This window comes from Motacilla alba, chromosome 1, assembly GCF_015832195.1.
Source record: "Motacilla alba alba isolate MOTALB_02 chromosome 1, Motacilla_alba_V1.0_pri, whole genome shotgun sequence".
Lineage (NCBI taxonomy): Eukaryota > Metazoa > Chordata > Aves > Passeriformes > Motacillidae > Motacilla > Motacilla alba.
In genome coordinates, this window is record NC_052016.1 from 104,909,039 (window position 1) to 104,930,329 (window position 21,291).

The 21,291-nt window shown below is 39.0% G+C and overlaps 1 protein-coding gene across 11 annotated transcripts in view; it reads right to left on the reverse strand.

The window, feature by feature from the left end:
- The window catches only part of MID1 (midline 1), a 244,380-nt gene that overhangs the window by 95,239 nt on the left and 127,850 nt on the right, over positions 1 to 21,291 (reverse strand). For 5 of the 11 annotated variants that reach the window (XR_005259405.1, XR_005259404.1, XM_038157736.1 and 2 more), the window contains exons 1-2: positions 16,601 to 16,775; positions 5,626 to 6,341 (exon numbers count right to left, since the gene is read on the reverse strand). Coding sequence is in view for 9 of the 11 variants with exons in the window: in XM_038157736.1 (XP_038013664.1) it covers positions 5,626 to 6,285 (660 nt within the window). In the remaining 2 variants the exon portion in view is untranslated. Of the gene's footprint in view, positions 1 to 5,625; positions 6,342 to 16,600; positions 16,776 to 21,291 lie in introns of those variants that run through there. The other 6 variants (XM_038157691.1, XM_038157719.1, XM_038157711.1 and 3 more) reach the window with 2 other exon arrangements.

The following is a 21,291-nucleotide window of genomic DNA, read 5'->3' on the forward strand; positions in this document are numbered from 1 at the left end:
TTTATATTAAACCTGCAGAACTGGCACTACTCTCAATCTGTTACGAACAATGTAAAGGAAGGTGCCATTTATCTAAATAATAACACATTTCACCATTACACTGACATACTGTGTCTTTATATATTGATGCTGAATTGATTTTTGTCTTTTTGCTTTTATATATTCTCTATGTTCTTTACATATATTTCTGTAGCTCTGTAGCCAATTATTGTATTCCTAGTTAGTGCTTTACCTACTCTATTAGACAGAACGACAAAATTAATTCCCCAATGGCTCCAAACCCTGGGGTCTAAGTTTAGATTCTCTGGGGAGCCAAGGTTGAAACCAGCTCTCTGAGACATTTTTATAAATAAAGTTTAGTTCCTACCTAGGAATTCCTAAGTAGGGAGAAATTCAGAAAAAGGTAGAACCAGGGAAGAATTACCTCACCACTTATGTCTCTAATTGGAGATTCTTGTCAGTTATGCTAATTTGCTAAACACGTAAAAATTGTGTGTACTCTATGTTACATGTGTACCTTTGGTGCTTTCCACCTAGAGAGTTGTGCACCAATGGATCCACAGATCCCTAAAAAGGTAACCCCTTTTTATCACCTAACTGGGTCTGGCTTGTGCTTTTAGGACAAGCAAAAAGGCATCAGTATCAGTTGGATTTTATAAAAATAGCTTGCATTAAATAGAAAGTTAGTAAAGTTAACAAAGTATATGCAAAAGAAACTATACATTTAGATAGGAAAATATTCAGCTATTAAACGGATATATGCATTGTAAAAAAAAAGGAGTTGTAAAAATAGAAAACAAATAAATCTATCAATGTATAATTTATATATATATATATGACTTTTGACTTTGATTATACTTTTACTGACCTACACACATATATGAAACTGTACATTTTTACTTAAAACACAGACATATGTGTGTTTCTTCAAATTCAAGATTCTAGATATTCCTTTAAGTTAGACATTACTGAAAATTACCCATATTTCTATGCTAGACAATGCTACATGGACATAAATGCTAACATACTGTATTATGCAATTTTAGTATTGGTTTTATATACTGACACAAGCACTGTAAATACAGGCATAGGATGTAGATAGATATATATTTACATATATACGTGCATTATATTTTTGTATGAAAGTCCAGAAAACAGTGTTCCTAGATTGTCAAGCCCATTGTTGTAGGAATACATATTTTTAAATTCTGGATTCTTATAATATCACAATATATCAATTAATTATCAACTGAGATTACAAAATAATGCCATATAAAAATAGCTGGAAAGCTTCAACGCATATTTTTCCAGAATCTTTGCAAAGTTACTTAAACATGAGAAGCTTTTCAACCTATAATGTGCATATAGCAGGGAAGCAGACATATTTGTAGTAGCTGTGGAATTGACCAAGTCCTACCTTTATACGGTGAAAGGTTCAGAAAAGATTAATTCATTCTTCCCTATGTGGAAACAATTCCTATTCCTTTAATATTTGTGAGAAGTTGAATTGACACACAATCGAAAAAGTAATCCTTGCATCCTGAATCAACAGATTAGGAAAAATAGATGTCTATGGATTCAATCACTAAAACTATCTGGAAACCAGACAAACAAGAAGCTCCTTCTGTTTCTGGAATTGCTGAGTGCTATTCAGAGAGCTGCCCTGCTTCATAAACATGCCCAAAACAACTCAGCATTAATAAATTTCAAACAAAAATATGGTGAACCAAAGCTGAGCTACAACAGTTTGATTCAGCAAAAGATCTTTTGACCAAGTATTAGAAAAATAGTGCCAAAACTATTCTTTGCAAGAAGATATATGTTAGAGGCTAAATTCTAAGTAAATATGAAGAAAAGTAAAAAAAATAGTTTCAACAGTGTTATGCTGGCTTTACACCATTTCAAAATACATCTTACCATCTATCTTTCTCTTTTATTATAACTCTTCATGGATCTGTGCTAATAATAAAGGGGTAATATATTTCCATCCACACCTTATAAGTTTGTTCCTTCTCAAATATTCTCTATTGTTCAAAATAAATCTTATCTGACAGGGTTTTCCCTCATGAGTTCATGAGTTTAAGTACATCTATCAAACAATACTAATTTTATTATCTTTTTCAGAAAAAAAAAAGGAAAAAAGAATGTACATTTAAATTGATATTTTCTTTTATTTTGCAACAAGAAAAGAAAGTGGAGAATCAACATCAAAATTTGCCATAAATATTTTTGAGGTAATATGATGTGGTAAGCACAGCCATTTATTCTTTCTATATTTAAAACCTTGATTGATTTTGCTGTTAAAAATTATTTTTATCACAATTTTGATCACCACACCATAAATCTTGTGCATTACCAGTATACTTCCTGTTCTCAGTTTTGGTCATGGTTTATTGCTTTTTCCATTACTAATATGCATCTGTTTATGATCAACTTTAAAAAGAAAAATAAAAACCAAAGCGCATCTATAAGCACTAGACCAACAGTGAGCATGAAGTGGTATCGTGGCTGTGCAGCTAAGCAAGAAAGGATTGCTCCTGAAGGAACACAAATGCCCTCAATTGTCCCTGCCCCAGTACAGGTTGAGAAATAGAAGTACCTCTCAGGGATGGAGATATCCTTACCAAAGGAAAGCACTTTTTCAGTTTGAGATGTCCGCTATTGTTGTTACACTTGCTGTTATGCACACTTCAGTGTAGGTGCCTCTGCTGGATGAGAGTACAGAACTCCTAATTAAGGAGCTTCATTTTTGCCACAAAAGGAGCTAGACTGTAATGGAATCTTTTGTCCTATGCCCAATGAGGGGTGAGATATTGTTTAAACCACTAGCAACAGGACTGCAAGAAAATGTAAGTAATTAGCATAGCTCAACACCCAGAACAGCACCAGTTGCTGTTGTTAGTACCTGTAGTGTGTTGATTTAAAAAGAAAAATCAAAAGAAAAAGTCACCTTAAGTGGGTTAGCTTTTCTTTTTGAAAGGTAACATTAATCACATGCTTTTTTACTGATCATACCATTGGCTATCTCATTCGTTCAGATTTTTTTAAAGATTGGAGTAGCCTATATATCAAACCCCACGTATACTAAAAAGTCACAGCAGCAAAATAGCAAGCAACAAGCCATTTTCTCAAGTGGGGATTTTCTAATCCATTTTAGTATTTAATTTGCCAGGGGTGTGTGCACATTACCTGTAAGTTAGTAAAGACCATCTGCAATCGCATGCCTAATATTATGTTACAGAAAGATCAGAGATTCAGGAGGTCATATCATCCTTAAGGAAGGAAGAAGAAGAGCCCTGAATGTGAAAATGGCCATGAAATTTTTGACCATCAGATACCAAATGCTGGTGGAACTGGTATCACTTCTACTTCTGAGGGATAAATGCCAATCTAAAGAACCGAAAATCTCATTTTCTAAGATTGATTTGTAAACCAGAACTAATTCCTGTGATGGGAGAGGTAACAAGAAAAGGAAAGACATTACTTTCAGATTATCAACTTGTGAACAGAGAATCGATGCGGGATCTGCATGGAAACCACTTGGACTAATGTTCCTGGACCAGAGCGTAAATGTGTCGTATATGTGGCGCAAGTGGCGTGACTGATGTCATCACTGGTGTTACCAACATGAAATAGGCTGCTTCATGACTAAGATGATAGGAACAGGATTTCACATGGGCTACCAATTGTGTGTGTAAAAGTTTTTTATATAGTTTGGGTGCAAAAAAACCAATTCACCTAAAAAAAATCATACAAATAATATAAATAATGCTAGGAGTTGTCATTCTGAGACAAGAGTTATTTGGCTCAAGTCTACACTAACCATTAAATTAGTATTTTAATTAGTCTTCAAGGTGGCTGGTGTAAAGAACTTTAGTAGGCTTTGAACTTCAGTTGCCTTACTTTTAGGTTAGCTAAGCTGGGTCACATCCAATGTGAATGCTCTTTGTCATTTTGAGCTTCTGAGCTTGCTTAGTCATCTTTGCACAGAAAACACACAGATCATGAAAAAATACACTCATTTTCTTCCTATCGACAGTATTGACTCAAAGATAAGGGAGAAGACAGGCATTTTAAAGTCTTCTTTCAAGACTTGCATTGTCTATATGCAACAAGACCAAGAAATGTTTACTCCTTTTTTTAACATAATCAAAAATATGCTTATCCAGTATGTAATGTTGAAGGTCTTTCATGTTAAGTAGCGTATTCCTACTGGTATAAAGTTGGTAATCAATACATTGTTATGCCACTAAATAGTAGCATCCTGTTAAGGATGTAAACTCACTGGATTAAGAAAAAGCACAGTAAATCCAGGCAGCTATTCACCTTTATGGCCCATGCTAATGTTATCAATGACAAAACTATCAAAAAAATGATTAAAATAACAAATTAGTTCAGAAAAAAAGAAAGCAAAAATAACTTTTTGGTAAATAAAGTTTTTAAGAGATGAAGGGAAGTTATCAGGTCTAGGTAAAGAAGTGTCTTTCATTATGTTAATATGAATATGATGTGCATGTTTGCATAGCATAGAGGCGCAAGAATGTGTGTGCAGATTTCACCAGCAAGCACCTAAAGTTATCATAGACATGAGTGCAGCCACACACTTTAATCTGAAAGTATTTAAGTTAGTTAAACCTATAATTCAGTGGTTTTTCCACATTCAAAATTTTATTTGGGAAGGCGGACAGATAAACCTTGCTCTCCATGCTTGTGATTTCTGGATTGCAGTCCATGTTTAAAAATTCCACCCACAGCTGCACACAGGCACATGCAGACTGTCTGGAAGGAGTAGGTGGAGGAAAGTGGGGGATGCCCAATTCCTGCCTCGGCTCTGCAGCAGCACAAGAACCAGCATGAGAGAAATGTACACCCAGGTGGGTGTGAGGTCACCTGCCTGGGCCTCAATGCTCAGCAGGAGCTCTGCCTCTGCTGGTAGCCTGGAGAGCCTCCAGACCACCCTGAGACCTGGCTGCCCACTGCCACCTCGTCCCGGGTGTCCTGCACAGGACCAGGCTGTGGAAGCCTCCCAGCTACCTGGCAGGAGATGTTACAGAAGATTGCAGAACCGTGGGAATGCTGCAAGATCAGAAACAATTTTGGCTTTGTTACTAGGATTGCACTGCCTGTGAGCCTGCTGGGACGCAGCGCGTGAAGAGCAGAGCCGGCGTTCGGCTTCCCTGGCTGGATGGGCAGCTGGCATCCCTGAAGCCAGCGCAGATAAATGCATCTCCTGTTAGTGGTGATGTGAAGGGCTTTTCACAATGAAAGCAACCTAATGAAAAATGATCAACAGCAAAGCGTGTGCAAAGAATGCATGACATTTCAGTCTGCGTATGCGTAGCCAGGGCAAAACATTGCCAGCTGCAGGTAAGTAAGAAAATTCCTTATGATAGCTTTAGAGAAACCCAAATACAAGCGAGGAATTTTTTCTTAAGTAAAATCTGGTACCTTTTACATGGCAAGCTAACGCACATACAGATCTGTATGTGTATCTCATATGATTAGAGATAACACACTTGCCTTTCCCAACTGCTGCTGGATTGAGGACTTTAGCATGCAACCAAAGGCTATTTTCCTTCCCAACCACACACTGCTTGGCTAAAAAAACTGATAGGTAACACTGACCTTTAGCTTGTCATAGCGGTCACTTAAAGCTGCCACCTGATGGTCACGGTGTCGCCCAACCAGTTTGCACAAGGCACAAATTAACTGGTCATCAGTCACACAGTACATGTTAACTTTCTCATCCTCATGCTCCAAGCACATTAATCCCCTGATGTGAGAGTCCGGGATAGGCTCGATGAGACGGTGGCCGGTGAATGGCTTCTTGTTGGGGTGAGTGGCTTTCAGGCACTCCTCGCAGTAGGACACCTCGCAGGTAACGCAGGTCTTCACCGCCTCCTGGGCAGGGTCCTGGTCGCAGAACTGGCAGAGGACCTTCTCGCAGGACGACATGCTGTTGTTATCGAACGCCCGCTCCCGGCGGGTCTCGCTGGGGGAGTTGGGCCCGCTGACTGAGGCTTTCTGAAACCTGTCGATGATGTTCTGCAGCGTGACGTTGCGCTTGAGCCCGTCTAGACCGCGCTGGCTGAGAGTGATGACATAGCGGCAGGTTGGGCACTGGAAGGCGGTGATAGACTCCACCGGCTCGTTGGTGGCGCAGTGGGAGACCAGGATGCGGTGCGCGCAGTTGAAGCAGAGGCTGTGAGCGCAAGGCAGCAGCAGCGGGTCTTCAAACAGCTCCAGACAGATAGGGCAGGTCAGTTCTGACTCCAGTGTTTCCATCTTCAGGCAAAGCTTTCCTGTGGCGTCAGCGAAATCCAGGGAAGCTGATCAGCTATCTGGAAACACATGTAAAATTCGATTAGGCAAGAGAAAACATGAGGGGTCAGCCATGGGGGGTTGTCAACTTTCGCCACTGCTCCCTGGTCTATCAACCCACCATGCCGGGCGGGAGAGCAATCAAAAGTTTTGAACCTGCACATACACACATCAAGGTATTTAAACTGTTTTATTCTAACCTCCCGCCCCCACCTTCTGTTTACTTAAGAATGAAAAAATCCAAATGTTCTTAATTTTTTTCTCTTTCCCCTTCTCTTTTATGCAATCAAGGAAAACAGCAGATGTTTCTGTGCATTATTAAAACCCAAAATGATGAACTTCAAAAGTCTATTACAGCAAAATTAGATTTCTTTTGCAGATGCTTCTTTTGGCTTCACTCATCTATTAGTAAAAAATAAAAAAAAAAATCCTTGTGTGCAAATTTATAATCCTTGTTGTGCAAAAATCCTATTTCTGCAAATATATATATGGATTTAAACACAAGGAATAATGTTTCTAGCATGTGATATCCTACATATATGTATGATAAATAAAATATATACTCCTATGTATTTCAATAACACATGCAGCTGTATTTATGTGCACCGATATTTTTGCGCATATATATGCCAAAAAGTATATCACATACATGTTTGCAATAAGGTTAATATAGCCACAGGAGCACACCGTGTTGTAGCTGAAATGCCTAAATGAAGATCAATTAGGTACATGCCAAACAGTACCTTAACCCAAATTAGCGATGATCCCAACCTCTAATACAAGAAAAGCCTCTAGACAGTAAGATAGTAAAATGCAGTGAGATAGTGAAATGTGTGATTTGCTTAGGAGAAGTTTGTGTAAGTATCCACTTTTGTATGAGTACTCTCTACTGCTAAAACATACCAACTATGGCTTGCTTTAGTGACCTTATTAAACCCCTGAAGTGGATTTGGACTAGAATCAATGATTTTTTGAAGGGAGGGCATGGGATTTTCTGGAGAAGGCAGCAGTATACCCCCATCAGAGATCAACTGAAACTTCATTTTGCTTCTTTTCCTGTGCTCAGTGTTACAGAGAATGGTTTTGAAAGAGTCGCCCTACGCGACTCTCCCTGCCTAAGCTCCCGTCAAGGGCCCGTCACTGCTGCAAGCAGACAGGTCAGTGAAGCAGAAGCAAAAGCTATGCTTCACACTCACAGAGCTGTACCTCTTCACAGTACAATCTATTTAAGCTTTGTTGCTCGTAACTGAGGATGGCTTCCGATGGCACAGCTGCATCGTCTTTACACTGTAAAGTCATTGTTCAGTTGTGTGAACTCTTGACTCCTCCCCTGGCCAGGGAAAAAGACAGAAGGACAAGAATCCCCCACAAACAAACCTTGATTCATTAAGGGTGAGAAAAGCCCAGGGCTCATTAGCAGCCTTGGGAACCAAGCAGGCTTGAGTCTTCTGTACTTCATGACAATTAGCGTGGGGAGCATGGTGGCAGTGACAGGAATGCTACCTATAACCCCAACATGAACCAAAGCAAAAAGGAAAGTTCAGCTAACAGAAGCAAGGTTCAGACTTCACCATTGGTATTTAGTCTTCCTTGCTGTGTGGGAAGAGCAGCAAGGCGTCTGTTCCAGAGGTATGCCTAGAAATGAGGATGCTTTGCCTCTTTGCACTAATGCGTCCTTTTATTCTGCCAAGAAATCTGAGCATTTAAAAATGCACTGACCCCATCACAAAATTTGCTTTCCTGTATCTTCCATGATGCTGATCTTTTTTGAAATAAAGTACAGTTTGCCAAAGACTAATTCATTTATAGCTATTCATCAGCTGCCATAATTGCACGGTGCATCTGGTCAAAATTAAACGTCTGGAAATTTAATTTAAGCAGGAAGACAACTCCCTTCTCAGCCATAGCCATACAGCACAGAAGAGATTAAAGCCTTCTCTGCAAATGAAGACCAGTTTGTCTTTCCTCCTCTTCACTCTCTGTCTCACAGAAGTCCCAGAAGATCAAAATCTCATTCACATTGTTTGAATCCCTTCCACACCACAACTGTCTACCTCATCCATCCTCTTATCCTGCAAGCTGAATACTGCACTGGAAAAGGGAGAAGGGGATTTGGATTTGGCAGGAAACAACGTTTAAAAAGAAAAACTAATCATTTCTCATCTATTGGCGGCCCTATGAAAACCTGCTGGCTTTTAAGGTTTGTTTCTCAGGACCATGTTCAGAATACAGGGCTTTCTTCTATGCTAATCTCTCTGTACAAAATTCCTTCTTCTCCTCCACATGCCAAACAGTTTCATTCATTCAGTTTCCTTCTTAAAGCACTTTTTATTTTAAAGCAAAGGCTTTTTTATGGTACTCATATCAAAGAGATGTATAGATAAACAGCTAGAAGCAGCAGAAAAACATTTGCATCACTGCCTCATAGAAAGATGTTTGAATCACCATTGGAGCTCTACACAAATACCACCATCTCAACTGATGACTAACTCTAATCTATCTGACCTGAATGAGCAGCAGCTGAGCCCTAACTAATGCTATTCAGTATGAGCAAGGGTGCCAAAATCTGATCTCAGACTGTAAACGTCTTGGAATAAGAACCTATCATCCAAGGTAAACAAAGCTGAGCACACTGATAGAAACAAAAAAAAATTACATTTCCCCTTTTTCTTTTGCAGTTGCAAGTAAGTCAAAACACAGCACATCTAGGACTGAATAATGAATCCTTTGAGAGCCACTCACCAAAGACAGGCTGCATTTTCTGGACATTCAAATGATTAATCCATTGAATTTCTGCTTTCACTTTTAAGTGGGTGCCTAAATTACAGATTAGTGTGCTGATGATCCAGCTACAAGATCTCTCAAACTCACTGGCCCTCACCTTAAGGTTTCATATTGAGTTTGGGTTTTTCTTTCTTCCTTGAGAATGGTAGAGAGTCCATAGCTACAGAAAACCAGAAGATTAGGCAGAAACATAACATGCATTGTTTATGTATGCATATGGTTGTATTCCATATTCAACCTAGCTCAAAAATTGAAATGCTCGTAGCCTCCAGACACAAAAAGGAATGAAGGAATTTCAAGTACACAATTTCCTATTTGTAAAAATATGAAATTACTGGCAGAAAACTATATTACCAAAATGTCATTGAAATGACAAGAGTTATTTTTCTACCCACAGGAGGTAATTTTAAGAGCAGATATCAAAATAAAAGAGATTGTCAAAACAAATGTTATTTAAACAACAAAAATACACTTAAGTAACTTTGAATTTGCGACATACCCTCAGGCAGATAATGATTACTTATGCAGTATATTGTAAACATGCACTAAATAAAATCCCAACATCAGTCTAGTTCATTGCAAGATTCTACTAACACTAGTGGAATTAGCATCTCTGTATCTCTGCTTACAAACATGACATATTTTGCAGGTGGCATTAACACTTTCATTTGCCAAGACATAGCCCAGCAGCAAGTGGGATAACTTCTGAGATAACAGATTTAGGAAGGGAAAAAAAAGTTGCTGCAGAGAACCAATTGCAACCAGAGAAGAAGGGAGTGAGAGTATGTGAGAGAAACAGCTCTGCAGACAACAAGGACAGTGAATAAGGAGAGGAAGGAGGTGCTCCAGGTGCAGATTTCCCTGCAACCTAAAAGGAATAAGGTGAATATGTCTTTACAAACAGATGGTGTGAATTTGCTTGTAGATAGAGCCCAGGGACTCGTAAGTAGGGAAGTAACAGGAGAAATCATGAGTTTCAGAAAATGCTACTAATTGACATGGAAAGCTGCTCAGCCAAAGTTGTGCTATATTTCTGAACTTCGAGAATAAGAACAAAGATTTAATAGAGCTATATTATACAAAGGGTGTGTGGGGATTTGTGTGTGCATGTTAAGGGGGACATATAATAGGTGAATTGGGAAGTCTGCACCTTCCAAGTGCCTTAGCCAATGGGGAAAGGGAGAGGGTGATGCGGCCAGGAAAATTGGGCTGAAAAGGAGGCTGCATTCTCCAACAATTTGAGACCCCATGGAGAAATTCCCTATGGCCTCTCCCTTTGTTAATGAATAAAATCACAGGACACTTCTGTTGTGTTTCTGGACATAAACCTCTGGCAACATGAATTTTTCCACACAAACCCATGGCGAAGACCATGATGAAACAGGCTGTCCCTCTGCAGTGGTTCATAGTGGAGCGGAGATCCACCTACAGCCCTTGCAAGACTTGACACCAGAACAGGTGAATGTCAAAAGGAGTCTGTGACCCTGTGGGAAGCCCATGCTGGAGCAGATTCCTGGCAGGACTTGTGACCCTGTGATGGACCCGTGTTGGAACAGCCTGTTCCTGGAGGACTGCACATTGTGGAAGGGACTCACACTGGAGAGTTTGTGAAGAACTGCACTCTACGAGAAAAACTCATGGTGCAAAAGTTCTTGTAGGAGCTGCTGTCTCCTATGGGATGGACCCCACACTAGAGCAGGTGAAGAAGGTAAAGAGTCCTCCATCCAAGGAGGAAGGAGTGGCAGAAAAAATGTGTGATGTACTGACCGCAACCCCCATTCCCCATCTCCTACTGCTGCTAGGGAGAGAAAAATCAGAAGTGAAATTAAGCCTGGGAAGAAGGGGTGGAGGAGAAAGTATTTTACTTTTCATTACTTGATTCTGACTTGGTAAAAAGTTAAATTAATTTTCCCAAGTCAATTCTGTTTTGCCTATGACAGTAACTGGTGAGTGATCTCTCCATGTCCTTACCTTGACCCATCAGCCTTTCACTGTATTTGTTTTCCTTGCTCAGCTGAAGAGGGGAGTAACAGAGCAGCGTGGGTCGGTACTTGGCATCCAGCCAGGGTCAACTCACCACAAGTATAAAACTACACTTATAAATGAATGTGTCAAAAATTCTAGTATATTGAGATCACTTTCGGTCAGTAAAACACTGCAGAATTCTCCCCACACTGAATAAATCCCTAGCTACTACAACAAAATTAGCAGGCAATGTTGTAGCATGCCACACAGTGTCTCATGCTCTTCTCATGCTCCAGCTGGTCCTACAACCTTCAGGAGAGGTGAGAACAGAATCTATCAGGAGTGGAAAAGCAGTGGGAAACCATTTCCTACAAAACTTCACTTTCTACTTTTGTAAAGGTGGAGCTCATGGCATGAATAAAGCTGGTAGGAGACAGCAGCTCTAGGCCATTCTAGAAATTTTAAGCATCTTACTAACAAGTAGCACTGGGTAAAAGAGTTGGACTGGTGACATGTTCCAAAATTCCTTGAAAATCCTCTGTGGTAGAATCACATTTGCAGTGGTTTGGTGAATTATAGGCAAAATACGCCTGAGCAGGCTGGAATAGCATTTTTTGTAGTCATGTTTATAACAATTTACTGTGTTAAGACTACTATGGAATGGCTGCTACAGTAAAGCCATTTCAATCCTGGTCCTCCAAACTCATATACAGGATGGACACAAGACCACTGGCTAATTTAAAGATTGAACACCTGAAGACTATGATTTTTGTTGAAAATACTTGGCAACTTCTTCAGATAGAAAATGAAATTTATTAAAATGCCATTATACAAATATGAAAAGATATGTAATACAAAATATAAGTGTGTAATGCAATAAAATGAGTTATGTTTGCATGCATATGTCTATACATGTATGTATCCTAGGTTTACAGTACAAGGGGAATTGCAGTCAGCACCCACACTATTCCTGAGTAATATATGGAATGCTTAAGCAAGTTTACTCCATAATATAGATGACGTAGAACATTTTTCTGATAAGTGCACAGTAAAAGTAAAATTATAACCTTTTGTTCTTGTGATAAACCTGCTACAGGCTATATAAAAAAAAAACAACCCAGCTTTCAATTTCTTCTGTTAACAGTAAAAAAAAAAAAAAGAAAAAAAATAATTTTGCCATTTTCTATGATATACACAAAATTGTCTGAGGAACAACTTTTCTTTCCTGCAAGTGAATGCAATTGTTCCGCAGCCCATTCAACCAACATTTCAGATGCAATCAAACCAGTGAACTCCTGCATAGCCTAGGTGGTCCTTAGTCCATTACAGATTTTACCTTCTGCAGCACAGATACTGAAGCTTGTGGGTACCCATGATGTTAGCAATTGCCAACAGCATAGCTAGTGAGATATTCATGTAAACAGTGGTTTGTGTCTGTAGTGCAAAAAGAACTAATAATCCAACATGAGATTTATTTTTAGAAATGTTTAATGGAAACTTCTGTAGCAGTAAAGAAAGTGAGCTGCACACACCCTGAAGCAAGCAAATACTTGTTTTCCCACTGACTTTTATCAAAGCAGTGAGAATTAATAAATATTCAAAGGATAGTGTCTGTTCAACAGCTCCCAATATGCAAAAACAAAAGATCAGCATGAAAGAAAATTACTAGTTCATCCTATTCATACATTTTCATTGACAGAAGAATGATCATCTGCCTTGTCTAGAAGTTACATGCAGTGTTTCCATAATGTTGAGATATAATTTAAATGGTGCAAAAAACTATCAATACAGGAAAAGCACACCTGCTATGCTGTTTGCAGTGTTATAAAGCCTTGACAACATCCCTTTCTGGTTGAAACATATGCTAGTAGGAGAATATTTTTTTGAAGAGAAGAATCATGTTATGTTATTCAGTGAGACAAGAACATCTCACAGAATTAAGGTTTTTGGCACAACATCATATGTTCTTCCTCATGGGAGATAAAACAATAACTAAGGCTCAAAAACTAACGGACTACAAAACCAAAAATCTTGACCTGTAAATCCCAAAGCAATAAGCTGCTGATTTAGTACTATATATAGTAATATATTAGATACAATATTACACGTGCACATAAATGTATACTACTACACACTTGAAATGCTTTTTGGTCTTTATTTTTCATGTTCTTGCAACTCCTGTATCTTTACATTCTTTAGATAGAAGATTTATTATTTCCGCAAAATTATTCAGGGGAAGGAAAGCAATTAATTGTTTAATCTTTAGCTCATGTGAATCAGCACTGACTTCCAATTAAATTTATAGTTGAAGGTCTGTTCCAAAAACTCCTCAACTAAATTCTCACTCTTCATTTGAGAAAATGGTGTTTATTCTGGGATATATCATTGCTGTATAGGAACAAATACCAAGTTCACGTCTTGGTCTGCTATTGGCAGCATGGAAAACAGCAACTGGAGCAACCTCAAAAACTTACCAAAGGCAACAAATTGCTTTGTATCACACCATTCTTTTTTCCTCAGTCATTTCAAGCTAACAGCTTCCTTGATATAGATGCCACTCCACAACAAAAAGATGGTAAAATAATTTTACCCACCCAAACCCACCAGTTTTCATAAGGCTTTGGTTGCAGGGTAGAGCTGGAAATCTCCCATATTTCCCTAGCTTGTGTAATGCCTTAGGTGATGCAGTATACCCTGATTTTTAACATAGATTATACAGCAACAGAAGAACTCAGAAATTACGTGTTCCAACACATTCCTTCTAGTAACGATGGGTCACACACAGATATGTTAGTGCAGCTTGGAAACCCTGTAGCTGTTAAACTACTGCGAGTTTTCAGAGGTGGCAGAAAGAAATTCTTGCATTCTTTTCCCACCAAGTTGTTCTATGAATTCCTTCTCCACAGCTAAGTAAAGGGAATCATGGGCACTAAAGTTCACAATCGCTACCTTCACCTAGATAATCACATTTTAATTTCTCACAGAATGATAGCCTGCTATTATGCTTTCTTATCTGAGAGATATCTTTCTTATCTGGGTCTGCTTTCTTATCAGAGAGAGCATTTAAAATAACAGCAATAATTCCCAGGAACTGGCACAAATATAAAGATGTGACCTCCACCCACCACGCTGAGGGCTCTGAACCTCAACTACCTGCAAGATGTATTTTTAATACACTAAAGCTCCTTATATTTATAATCACATTACAAAATGCACAGCGTTAACCTCTCACTGTCCTTCTCCCTGGTCCTCATATGCAATCTTAAAAAAGCCTATAAAAGATTTTTTTAAATAAAGGAACACCTTTTCATAGCATTCAACTCTGCAGATTTACAAAGAATATAAAGAGATTCTGGCTATTGCAAAAAAAAAAAAACAAAAACACAAAAACAAACCCCACCCTACTGTCTGACACAGAAGAGCTCCTTCTAATTTATGCCTGCTGTACTCTCAGTACACTGAACTCCCTAAGATCATTGGTGTATTTAAAACTCAAGATTTTAATCAGGTCATTAGAAGGGCAAATTAGCTGTGAACCACGGGAAGATGGAAGATAAGGAAAAAGTCATATCTGTCGTCTGAAGGTTATCTGTTTTAGATCCCTGACAGAAGCCTCTCACCAGTGGAGGAAACACTCAGCTCAGGCTTCCTGGGTCTGAAACGAATAAAATGGGAATCAGCAGGAAAACTACTCCATTAGGAAGGAGAATCTTCACCCAGGCCCTTGCCAGACCCTGAGTCCTGCTCTGAGAGGAGTGGGGACATTTCCTGTCTTACTGGTGTCACTGGGGCCATCATGGGCACATTTCTGCCACCACAGCTTGGGGCACCAGGCTCCTATTCACCACTGTCAGAATGATTTTTAGGAGCATTCTTCAGCTTGGTAGATCAGAACAGAGATCTGCAAGTACCTGTTAGCAAATCACTAAGTGAAAAAAATATGAGAATGTAGTCCTTCTCTCTTGCTGCATAGTGGTTCCTAAATGCAAGTTGTGGCTTTTATCTGAACAGGTCTCTATAGGGTCCCTTGGAAATCAATGGAAAGAAATGGCCATCTCTAAAGCCATCTGATTTAGACTATATGAGATTTTCTTTAGTATTAAGTGATTTGTTCTCTCTAGATCTGTTTATTTTATTCCAGGTATGAAAGGAACTTTAGAATCTAAGAAATTAAGACTACATCAACTAATAAATAACTCTTCCCAGTGCTCTTGAGCTGTAAAAAGAGAAAATACAGAATCAAACATCTATTCTTTTTTATTTTTATGTGCTCAATGATCACTTATTTAGCCAAATTTGCTTCCAATAACTATCTTCAAACATGCCTAATTCCTATTGTTCTCCAGTTAAAAATCCAAGAGGAAACACAGAAAACTGAGTTGAGTTGCTGGAGAATGATCCCAGAGCAACCTCTTTCCAGCTGACACCACTGAGCAGGGATTTTTCTGGATTTGGATAGTTCTGCTTCTGAATTACTGTATCAATACCACCAATAGGCCTCTGAAATAAAAGGTTCTTAATATCACTCACAAAATAGCTTAGTAGCTTTTAAGAGAGAATAGAAAGAGACAACAATAGCTTAATTATTATATCCCTTTAGATGTTCCTCATCAAAAAAGCCTCACAGTTTATCTCAAAAAAATAGAACAAAATTGTACATTTCCTGTCAGCTGGCAAGCAGGTCAGTGTTACTGTAATAAATAGAGTAGCACTTTAGAAAGAGTTACTGGTATGCATCTGCACAGCTTCCAGCTTTTTTTTCCCAGCAGCTTCGTAAATACCTACTTTCAAACATCACTGAATGTCATCTTATCCTCAGACAACTGTTTTTCTTGAAATGCTTTACTGAAAAAAGGGAAAAATCACACGATGATTTTGTACCTATGAGCTATCCATGCTGCTGATTCCCCTAAATGTATGCTGCATTTTGTGTGCTTTTGTGGATATAGAATTTGCATGCAAAAGAACTGCAGTGACCAGACCATCAGTCTGAGCATATTGGTGCCAAATGCACACCCTTTGAAAAGACATCACCTCTCAGCCATCATACTTGAAACATGCCACTGCTTTAGGTTATGTAACTTCATCATTTACAAATAAATAAATAAACGGAATTTGAAAGACTTTGCTCAAGGACTGAATCAGGCATCAGGGAATGATTGTATTTTTAAATTTTTTCTCATGTAAACATTTATCTCAGCCTTCATGTGTCATTTTAAAAACAGAATTATAATGTTCCAGATGTTGTTAACACTATGCAGATGCTAATGCCCCTTTATCTCTCTAACTGGTTTTATGACAACTAACAAGACAATAAGTCCTTGTTTGAAAACACAAGATGAAAAATGTTCCATTTTTTTCCAGACTTTACAGTACCAAAAAGATAATTCATCACAGCAACAGACCAAACCTCAACTCCTCCCTAGGACTGCTAAACACATTATAAAATACTTCCTAAATTACTCGCAATGGCAAGCGTGCACATATGCATCTGCTCCACTCCCACAAAGCCACCCAGCCGCATACCCACCGCTGGATCCCGCCCTACATCTTCTGTGGGAAACATTGCTGCGGAGACAGGGAGCACGCTGACCCTCCAGAAACCACCAGCAGCCCAGCTGGGACAGGCAGTAGACCCCACCACCGTCCCAGTAATCCTGTGGCAGCACTGACTGCGTCTGCGACTGCAAGACAGTTGTGACTGAAACACAACAGGAAAATCTCCCCTACAATTGCAGGAAAACCCGCTCCACCTAACTGCCTCCGCCAGGATCCGCGCTCCTGAGGCCAGCCCTTCGAGCTGCACCCACAGCAAAACACCTCCTGGCCCTCCCAAGGGCCAGCCTTGGTGACGTGAAGGCAGCAAGAAATGGATCTTCTTGCAGAGCATCCCAGCAAGCCACCAAGGGCTGTGGTGGGACAGTGCTGACCCATGGCTCGCCCTGTGGTGAGGGTGAGCTCAGCCCTGGGGGCAATTAGCCCAGCGTGGGGGCTGGCAGCCCCCAGCCCTGAAAGGGGAGGCTGGCTTGGACTGGCCAAACCTGCCACGCCCAAAAAGAACATTTCCACATTTGCTGTTCTCCAGAACGGCAGAACTCCGCACGACAGACTTGTGGCAAATAATCATTTATTTTTTACTGTTTTCTCCAAATATTATTCAAAAATATAACAGCGCACAGTCTAGCGGGAGTTTGCTAAAAGTGGGGACAGTTTGAGAGAGTACAGCACCTGTGTGAAAGACTTCCTACAAACACCCCAGAGACCCTACTGTTTTGAGATTCACCAGGTGAAACACAAGATGATGGCAGTTGCTTTTTTTTTTTTTTTTAATTTTATCTTAACTTGTATGTAAACAGCAAACTGCAACAGGAAACTGAAAATGCTTTACCAAAGTGCCCGGGAGGAATCCTGACTGAGTCACACCAGACATTTGGTCTCCAACAAAGGTGTTAAAAAAATCACACAAAGTGGAAACAGCAGGAAAGAATTGCTTCCTTGTGTTCTCCGTTTTCCATGTTGCAATGCCCTCTTTCATACAATGGTAACACAACAAAGTGAAACAAAACATACCTCAAACATCTGAGCATAAGATTGCAAACCCACACTTGTCTTAGGTTTTTCTTCCGTGGAAGAGCCTGCACTTTGTTCTTTTGAAGCAATAAACAACTGTTGTGATTATTTAATTGCCTATTCATTTCATTTCCTTGAAACAATAGACCAGAGACCTCATACAAATGCACATTTTTTATAAGGTTTTTAAAGCTTTCTGCTGGCAACGTCTGGTAACTTGTGTGTGGAATGGCAGCTTCTAACAGGCAAACTGAGCATGCAGAAAGCAAGACAGATGTGCAGAGGGATTATGATTATTAGAACCTTTTCCCATGGCATTAAATGTCCATGGAAAACCTACAGTCAAGTCAAGTTATAAGCAGCCCAGTAAGAACCACAGCACAAGTCCTAGACAGAAGAATTTTAGATTCCTCAGCACATATCCTGTCCTTGATCTTTCATTAAACAGCATCAGTAGTTTCTTTGGACTGTCTGTCCAGCCATGCTGACTTATACTCATCCACATACATTTGTGATCAACCAGCTCAAAGGAATCTTGATTCTATGATTATCAGATCCTGCTGCTCTCTTTGTCCACTTTATAGTTAGTCTGTCTTTTCATGCCCTTTGCTTGCAGCAACCAGCCACATTCTGAAGCAGTTTCAATGAACAAATATTTTTTTATATTCAATCTTCTTCTTAATCAATCATAAAAGTGACACCAATCATACAAGTGATACCATTTCAAATAATCTCAATTTTGCTGATACATCAGCCTTAATTCCTGCATGAGTTTTACTTCAGTTTGAGGATAACACTGTGTATGTTACAATAGACAATACAGAGATTTCATAGAGCTGACTATCTCTATGTGATGGTTTGTCAGCGAAGGCTTCAGAATACTCTCACTGCTTATGCACTTGTGTGCACATATACACATGTATACAAGCGAATAATTATGAGTTCAAACCCATGGCCTCATAAAATTGTACTTGTGTCACTTGTGATGTCAACTTGTTTGAGTTATCATTCAAAAACCTTACCTTAAGATAATGCAGTCATCTAACAAATATCCTCTGCCATACTAATCTCCCTTCTTTCACTTTTCAACTCAAGTGTGAACTGTAAAATAGATGTCTTCTAGCCTTCTTCCTCTTCAATATCTATTGAAATTCATAAAACCTCAATAGAAATGTCTTTAGACATGAAGCTGGATTCTCATATAGCAGAAGGACTGAGATACATGACTGAATATAATCAAATTACCACAGTTTAACAAGATAACATCTCTAGTGCTCAGAGCCATCACAGCTGTGCATTTGCGTTCTTATGATCCCCACCAAGAGCTTTGGAAACAAAAGGTATTTCAGCCACCAATAGCATCTTCCTTCTGAAACTTACCACCTTCACCACAGAATCAGTAGATTTAGTGCTGAACCACAGCTCGTGTGTTTCTTTGCATGGTATAAACTACAAAAAAAGATTGCTTAAGGTATGTATGTTTGCAGTAAGTTATAGCAGCAAAAAGAAGTGGGTAGCTTCTGATAGTAATTTCTTAAACTATGTCAAAATATTCACTAGATATCAACTGGCAACATCCCTAGCTCAAACAGGATATGAAGAAATTCAGTCTAAGACTCTGAGCTAATATATTACTGGAGAGATAAGTTACTGTATCTAAATGTAATATAGCTTAAGGCTAGGAGACTTAAAGAAAATCCATCTACTGACTCTATCTAAAATTATTCTTTCATCATGAGTGGGTCCTAAAATTATGTATTTCTGATGCCAGAGTCACCAAACGGTGTCTATGTGCTGTGCAGCCACTGTTTCTGCCAAATTCAGTCAGCTCTTCATGGTAAAAGTTTGATCAGCACGATGCTGTTGTTTAAGGAAGCATTGAGTATCATGCTTCACATTCTGCACGCCTCACAGCTTTACAGTTAGAATGTTATTCTGGTTACAATGCTCCTGGCAATCAAGATAAAGAGCACCTTAGGAGCTGGAAGCAGATCAATAGAGTAGAAACAAGCAAGTGCCCAGTTAGGTAACAAGAAATCCTGTTTCCAGAAAATATTCAAAGTGCTAGAAAAAGACAATACCAGGAATGACTGGGAGAAGCAACCTAGATGGGGCACAAAAACATAATCCGATGTTAATCCTGAAATTCACCAACCCACAAGCATCCAGCACTGCTTTTTGCCAGGTTCCATTGTGTTGCTTGTAAATCAGGCTAGATATTTTCATAAAAACAGCTAAACTTGCAAACTGGTCCACGTGGTTCTTAAGAAAGCTAAAAAGTAAGATTTTTCTCTTGCTAGTTTGGAAATACTAATAAGCAGTTACCAAATGTCATTTTTACTGCCTTGCCTTCTGCCCTCAAAAGAGAGTTCTCTATGCCACTCCTTCAATGTGCACAACAGAAATACAATCTCTCTATTATAGTTGAGAGTTGCTTTTAATTGCATTTTCTGTGCAATTTTATCTTATTTTGATGGACAGGGAACATAAATTTTTAGATTGATAGGTGCTGCTGCTGGGCACTTAATTCCAAACAATCAGTCCACTGTCTTCAGAAAGCAGATACCATAGTGTAGTATAATGGATCATATTGAAACTGTAATAGTAACAAACGGAAAAAAAATACTAATGTCTGCAGTTTGTAACTTTTCCACAGGCAAGAACAATCACATGAATTACTTGTTCTATACAGCTAATCATAGAATTCCATGATGGAGAAAATCAACAACAGTGGATTGGTTAAAAATAGTATCTCCCCAGTCTTTCCTCTCTTGCCATATGGTCAGTCAGCTCAGAGGGGCTGATCCAAATGACAGTAGAAACTCACGTTTTTCTGAACAGGGCCAGAGGAAGAGCAGCCTCATTGCTGTTCTTAACAGCATGTCTGAGATGTAGGGTTTTCCTGCTCCAGGCAAATATCTTCAGTACATTTCTGACTAGCCACATCCTCTGCTCAACCCAGGTGAAGAAAGTGGAGAAAATACAAATGCCCCTCCCTTCAAGTCAGTATCTGCACTTTGCAATTCTCCTAGTACACTAAGGACATAAAAGGAAAAAAGGTAGTCTGGCATTTTGTTAAAATTAAGAAATATCATATCAACAAGAGTGATTCATGTGATACAATTTGAGCAATTTCTTAGTATGAAATTGTTTCATATGAATGCTAAGTGCTAATTCTCCCTCAAACAGTTGTTTAATACTAATTGCTCTTTGAGCTTTAAACCTCCTCTGGTCTCATTAATGGAACTCTTAAGACATTGATGTGTCACTGTATTCAGGTATGCCATTTCCCCCTAGTGCTTCATTTGTATCTAAATATCATTTGAATTTGAACCAATAAGCCATACCACAAATGACCCACCACTGAGACTCTTTAAAGAAAGGCAAAACTATAATTTCAACAGCAGCATGGGATCCTAAAATACTTTATGCCTTGCTGAAGGTGAAATATTTAGTACTTGATTCATATTTGAATAGATTATAAATTGCTGTATCAAATATCATATTTCCCCAATTTAAACAAAAGCCTATCTTACTAAACTTCAGAGTAAGCCACAAACAAAAAATCCCCTTGCTTAGAATGTACAGCAGCTGCTTGTAAATTTGGTGAGGTAGAGAAAGGGAAAAAGAAAAGCTACTCCCAGTGCTACA